This window comes from Pinus tabuliformis, chromosome 3_1 (genome assembly GCF_031772625.1).
Source record: "Pinus tabuliformis cultivar Carrire ecotype Pingquan chromosome 3_1, CPIR1, whole genome shotgun sequence".
Classification (NCBI taxonomy): Eukaryota; Viridiplantae; Streptophyta; class Pinopsida; order Pinales; family Pinaceae; genus Pinus; species Pinus tabuliformis.
In genome coordinates this window covers 364,690,497-364,697,311 of record NC_142301.1, presented here as the reverse complement: position 1 = coordinate 364,697,311, position 6,815 = coordinate 364,690,497, and the positions used below count along the sequence as shown (strand labels likewise).

Here is a 6,815-nt window from a genome sequence, read left to right as displayed (position 1 = left end):
TTTTTATTCCATTCAATTTTTTATAATATTTAATGCTTTTTTATTCCATTCAATTTTTTCAGAATGGATTAGGTTAAAGTTAGAGATAAGTAAACCAGACTATTTCAGAATGGATTAGGTTAATGTTTGAGAGATTAGGTTAATGTTAGAGATAAGTAAAACAGACCATTCTTATCAGAGAGATTTAATGCTTTTTTATTCTATTCATTTTTTTATAATATGTTACTTTTTTAATGCGTATATTCTGGATTTTTTTGGTATTGAATTTTGTGCAGTAGAATTTCGAATTTGGTAACTGCGTACACCGGAGTCATGAAATGACGATAAAGACGATGTATATGAAAGATTATATTCACAGCATCATGAAATGACTATAAAGACAATGTATACGAAATATTATGTTCATAGCATTGATATTAATATATTAATCGCATAAGTCTGACAATTTAGTGCTGGATTATATTAATCACATTCATCGCACAGATCTAACACTTAGTACTGGATAACTAGGGTACCACACCACAAAACACTATGAACGTCCTACTCCCAAAAATGTTACATAGTGCCGTTATATGCCGCTGCAACTGTGATCAGCTTGTTGCTTGTCCTATCATTCAAGCTGTTATTTATATTTACATATACATATACATAGCACATACTACATACAAAGCTTAAACTCCCCGGCCTCTTCCACTGACAGAACTCGCATTCACTCTGAAACGATGCTCCATCCTTTGTCCTCATCCTTTGGGCCTGCCAAAAACATTTCATCTTTCTGCGCATCGATTACTTTTTGCAGTGCACGTTGCTTCTCATTCATCGAGATCGCTAGAACCTCGTCCTGGATCAAGCTTATTACAGACTGTTTCCCTGCAAGAACCATTCATTCATTCCACAAATTAAAAAAATAATAATAATATACCATCCATAAATTAGGTTAACTTTAAAATAAATTAGGTTAACTTTAAAATAAATAAACCAGAGTTTTCTCATTAGAGAGATTAGGTTAATGTTAGAGATAAGTAGATCAGACTAAATTAGGTTAATGTTAGAGAGATTAGATTAATGTTCTCTATAAGTAAACCAGAATATTCTTATCAGAGAGATTTAATGCTTTTTTATTCCATTCAATTTTTTATAATATTTAATGCTTTTTTATTCCATTCATTTTTCCAGAATGGATTAGGTTAACGTTAGAGAGATTAGGTTAAAGTTAGAGATAAGTAAACCAGACTATTTCAGAACGGATTAGGTTAATGTTTGAGATACGTAAAACAGATAAGTAAACCAGACTATTTCAGAACGGATTAGGTTAATGTTTGAGATAAGTAAAACAGACTATTCTTATCAGAGAGATTTAATGCTTTTTTATTCTATTGAATTTTTTATAATATGTTAATTTTTTAATGCGTCTATTCTCGATTTTTTTTGGTATTGAATTTTGTGCAGTAGAATTTCGAATTTGGTAACTGCGTACACCGGAGTCATGAAATGACGATAAAGACGATGTATATGAAAGATTATATTCACAGGATCATGAAATGACTATAAAGACAATGTATACGAAATATATATTCACAGCATTGATATTAATATATTAATCGCATAAGTCTGACAATTTAGTGGTGGATGATATTAATCACATTCATCGCACAGTTCTAACAATTAGTACTGGATAACTAGGATACCACACCACAAAACACTATGAACGTCCTACTCCCAAAAATGTTACATAGTGCCGTTATATGCCGCTGCAACTGTGATCAGCTTGCTGCTTGTCCTATCATTCAAGCTGTTATTTATATTTACACATACATATACATAGCACATACTACATACAAAGCTTAAACTCCCCGGCCTCTTCCACTGACAGAACTCGCATTCACTCTGAAACGATGCTCCATCCTTTGTCCTCATCCTTTGGGCCTGCCAAAAACATTTCATCTTTCTGTGCATCGATTACTTTTTGCAGTGCACGTTGCTTCTCATTCATCGAGATCGCCAGAACCTCGTCCTGGATCAAGCTTATTACAGAATGTTTTCCTGCAAGAACCATTCATTCATTCCACAAATTTAAAAAAAAAATAATATACCATCCATACCTCATCTCTTATAATAAGGTCTTATGCAAATTATTTAGAGCTAAACATGCATTTCATTTGATTTTATGGAGAAAATTACCTGTGAGGTAGTAGAATTCGTTATGTTCATTATCGATGTGGAACGTGAGAATTACCAATTGTTGTCCCGAATACGAGATTTCAGCATTTGGATGGCCGGCTGGAACGACGATCAAGTCTCCCGCAGTTAACTCACCCTCCACTCTTTCATATGACTCCACTCTTCTTTTGCTCCCACCACGCCCCTGGGTTACAATCTCCACTCTTCCCCTGCCTTCTAATATCATTGACACTGCAGTAGTACGGCTGCTCCAGTGCAGAGCTACCATGCTTCCCTGCATTACATTCAACATTTTCAATTGCATGCACAGGTAATAATGAAAAAAATAAAGGAAAAACATTTACCAAAGCATTCATGGAGGATTCAAACTCACTTCGTTGATTGTTGTGAGTCCCATTGCCAGGTCTAGCCTTCCCAAGGGAGGGAATGAGTCACAATCGGCTTTAATGTACTGGCCATGGTCATTAGTAAAGACAGATTCCTTCTTCAGCAAATTGAATGGCTTCTCCTCCTCCTCCTCAGAGCCTTCATACTTATTGGACGACCATGGCCAGGACAGGAATTCATCATTCCTCTGTTCTTTGCTTAAAAAAACTATGGGGCCTCTATCCTGCTTGCTCAACACCCTTTCAACTTCTCGGATACCGGTCTGATCAAAACCAAGAACATTAATTACCAATTGTCTATTGATCCCTCTACTAGCACACCTATCTTCATCTCAATCTCTCTAAGAACACAAACCCATGTTAATCCTGAATTTGTTACGTACCAGATTCAAAGGCCTGTCAATCTCAATGTTTTTCCAGATAGGTAAGAGGTATAGATTATCACAAATGATGTACCACAGACAGATCATGTACAAAAACTAAACAAGGATCTGAATTTACTTAGCAGAAATCTCGATGACCGGTCACTTACACCAAATCCTGCTGCAAGGGTTTCTCGTCTGAAACCTGTATACACAGTAGGTGGATCTTGCCCACCTCCGACATAATACAACTGCCATAACACAAAGATAAAAACAATTATCCCGAATTCATCCGATCAAACCAAAACTGAAACCAATCATAATAATAATAATAACAATGGCTATTAGTTAGAAAAATGAGATCTTATTTATCAAGGAATTTAAGGTTCTATCCTCATATTTACTAGTCTCTGAAAAAGAATATGTAAATGGGATATGTAGACATCTAGATGAAGAATATGTAAACAGGATATGTAGACATCTAGATGTGTAAGGATAAGTAGGCACTTGAAGTTATAGTGTAATTAGACGTTATAGTGTTAGGCCCTACTTGAAGTTATAGTGTAATTAGACAATATAGTGTTAGGCCCTACTTGAAGTTATAGTGTAATTAGACATTATAGTGTTAGGCCCTATCTAGAGGCACTGGAGGTTATAGTGTCATACCCAACCCAATCTAGTGGCAGATTGTTAGGCCCAACCTAGTGACAACCTTGTGGTAGATTGTTAGGTTGGCCCAACCTAGTGACAACCTAGTGGTAGATTGTTAGGCCCAACCTAGTAGGCACCTAGAGGTTATAGTGTCACACCCAACCCAACCCAACCAAGTGACAGATTGTTAGGCCCAACCTAGTGGCAACCTATTGACAAATTGTTAGGCCCATCCTAGTAGGCACCTAGAGGTTATAGTGTCACACCCAACCCAACCCAACCTAGTGACAGATTGTTAGGCCCAACCTAGTGACAACCTATTGACAGATTGTTAGGCCCATCCTTGTAAGCACCTAGAGGTTATAGTGTCACACCCAACCCAACCTAACCTAGTGACAGATTTTTAGGCCCATCCTAGTAAGCACCTACAAGTTATAGTGTCACACCCAACCCAACCTAGTGGATTCTTCTAGTGTTAGGCCCAACCAAGACCCAACCTAATAGCTAGCACCTAGAAATTATAGTGTCACACCCAACCCAACCTAGTGGCAAATTCCTCTAGTGTCCTCTAGTGTTAGACCAAACCTAGTAGGTACCTAGAGGTTATAGTGTCACTCCCAACCCAACCCAACCTAGTGGTAGATTTCTCTAGTGTTAGGCCGAACCCAACCCAACCCAACCTAGTGGTAGATTTCTCTAGTGTTATGCCCAACCTAGTAGGCACCTAGAGGTTATAGTGTCACACCCCACCCAACCTAGTACCTAGTGGTATATTCCTCTATTTGTAATTTGCACTAATAACCCAAAAAAACAAAAAAGATATATAGACACCTAGATGTGCAGGGATACTTAGCACATATTTAGCCCCTTATAGGTTATAGTGTCACCTAAAAATAATACTTAACCCTACTTAACCACTTAGAGGTGAACTTAGATGTTATAGTGTCATTTAAAAGGGATACTTAGCCTTAAAGGTTATATAGCCACTTAAAGGTTATAGTGTCACCTAAAAGTTATAAGTTATAGTGTTAGGCCCAACCTAGTAGGCACAGATTTTAATCTAATTATAATGTCGCCTAGTAGACACCTAGGTATTATAGTGTCACACCATACTAGCCACTTAAAGGTTATAGTGTCACCTAAAAGTTATAAGAAGTTATAAGTTATAGTGTTAGGCCCAACCTAGTAGGCACCGATCTTAATCTAATTATAATGTCCCCTAGTAGACACCTAGGTGTTATAGTGTCACACCAGACTAGACTATAGTGGCAGATTCCTGTGGTTGCAAATTGGTCTAGTAACCCGAAAAAGAAAAAAACACTTAAGGTGTTATAGTGTCACACCAGGCTATAGTGGCAGATTCCTCTAGTTGCAAATTGGTCTAGTAACCCGAAAAAAAGAACGATCGCGATGAGTTTAGCCAATACACCAACCTCGTGATGTCGATCGGGACTAGGATTTTTGTTGTGCATGAGATTGATAACGTGGAGCCTCTGGTTTCTGTCAGTGTTGATCACGTAGAACGGTGAGCCCTCAGGAACGTAGTAAACCTGCCCAGCTTCCACGTCTTGCTCGATCAACTTCTGGTTGCGTACCCACCCAATTCTTCCCTTACCTGTACAACAAATGGACGGAATTATACTGAACCATAGCATCAATATAAAACTCAATCCAATACTAATAATGCCATTTTTTTAATGATTACAGACCTTCATAGACGTACATGTACCAACTTGCAGTGATGTAATGAGGAAGCATGAGAGAGTTCGGTTCCATTTCGATGCAATTAACTTCGAAGTTGTGCACCTGAGGTGCACTTCTTGCATTCTCCCTAAAGGAGGGAGCAACTCTCACGTGGCCTGCTTCTGCATCTATTCGTTCCCATTTCTCCCTTTTGAATATGAACTGATTTTCTCCCTCCTCTTCCTCTTCGGAATACGCTCTCTCATGTCGAACTCCATTGCAATGGATCTCAAACACGACCATACTGAGAACAACAGCTAAACAAAGAAACGAGAACTCAGGGAGCGCCATGGTCACCTGCATGAGAAAGAAAGACTGAATAGAAATCGAGTCAGAGAAATTATTCGAATTAAACGCGCGCTTGCATTAGAAAACGAGAAGGCATTTAATGTTTATATATTGGCTTTATGGATTCTAAGGTTTGATACAAAACACAGGTGTTCACATATAAATTGCAAGCATACGTTGAACATAAATCCAGAGGACATTTGTCTAAGGGCAGAAACTTCACTCTGCTTTGATCATCTGTCACGTTAGTACGAGGACCACGCAAGTATGCTACGGATGGTGACCAGATAGAGGAGAAGCAAGGAAAGCTGGGCCATATTTATCCAATTGTGGGGGCTTTGAAGTCACAAAATGCTAATTATCTCCACCGTGATTGCTTGGCCGGGTTGGCCTTATTGACATGATTGATTATGCACGTGAAGGAAAAGGTCAAAAGTCTCGAATTTCAATGGTTGTCTGCGTGTCGCTTTGATTCCAATACAGTTAATGAATTGATTGTCACTGGTTTGGCATTCATCCTCGTTTGTTTCTGATGTTGCGATCTTTACTTCTTTATCTCTGGTTTGTTTGGTTCTTTCTCATGGCGTTTGGGCTGTGTCCCGTTGCGTTTGGAGCAAGCTACATTGAAATTTTGAATCCAGCATGGGATGCCTTGGAGTGTGCACCAGTTGATTTTTCTAGTGCTGCATGTGACTGGTGTTTTAATTGGCTAGGTTTATATTGATTTTTTCTGATGTTTTAATTGGCTAGGTTTATATTGATTTCTTTTGGTAAAAAGTTTTTGATCCGATTAGTTTTGAAATTTTTGTGGGAAGTTTATTAAAATTTTGAAAAAAATCAATATTAAATTGATGGTTGATAATTAATTCGATATTTTTTTAAAAGTTATAAATTTGGTTAGATGGTATTTTTATTGTTTATTTGGGAAAAATAAAATAAAAAATTTTGAATGTTGGAGTGTTTGAATCATTTTTTATGATGCAAATGAATTTATCATTATTAAAAACTTTTGGGCATTCAAAATCCTAAAGTAAAAAATTCTGCAATATTTTGTCATAATCTTTGGGAATTCCCATGCTAATTTGTGGGTTTTTTGACTTGCCTGTTTTAATTTGAACTATAATTCCCATGCTAATTTGTGGGTTTTTTTGACTTTCCTGTTTTAATTTGAACTATAAGATATAGAAATTAACAAAAAAAACAA

At 37.2% G+C, this 6,815-nt stretch overlaps 1 protein-coding gene across 4 annotated transcripts; it reads right to left on the bottom strand.

Moving 5' to 3' along the window:
• Positions 1-385: 385 nt before the first annotated feature.
• On the bottom strand, positions 386-5,971 carry LOC149187201 (vicilin Pin k 2.0101-like). 4 transcript variants are annotated; one of them, XM_089412762.1, is made up of 7 exons: positions 5,788-5,922; positions 5,290-5,638; positions 5,014-5,195; positions 3,100-3,180; positions 2,555-2,830; positions 2,182-2,455; positions 386-870 (listed from the first exon to the last, which is right to left on the bottom strand). In XM_089412762.1, exons 1-7 carry the CDS (start codon positions 5,809-5,811, stop codon positions 710-712), a joined length of 1,347 nt encoding a protein of 448 aa, XP_089268888.1. In that variant the 5' UTR covers positions 5,812-5,922; the 3' UTR covers positions 386-709. The 4 variants fall into 4 exon arrangements, with proteins under 4 accessions (XP_089268888.1, XP_089268890.1, XP_089268887.1 ...); XM_089412764.1 differs by lacking the exon at positions 386-870 and adding an exon at positions 1,658-2,043 and having other exon boundaries at positions 5,835-5,971; XM_089412761.1 differs by lacking the exon at positions 386-870 and adding an exon at positions 1,658-2,043.
• Between the last annotated feature and the right edge of the window lie 844 nt (positions 5,972-6,815).

Excerpts from the sequence above, each read along its gene's own strand:
- LOC149187201 (XM_089412762.1), bottom strand. The coding sequence starts at position 5,811 with ATGTCCTCTGGATTTATGTTCAAC. Across the intron at positions 2,456-2,554 it reads GACTCACAACAATCAACGAA|GGAAGCATGGTAGCTCTGCA; the intron begins GTGAGTTTGAAT and ends AATGTAATGCAG. Across the intron at positions 871-2,181 it reads CGAATTCTACTACCTCACAG|GGAAACAGTCTGTAATAAGC; the intron begins GTAATTTTCTCC and ends TGGTTCTTGCAG.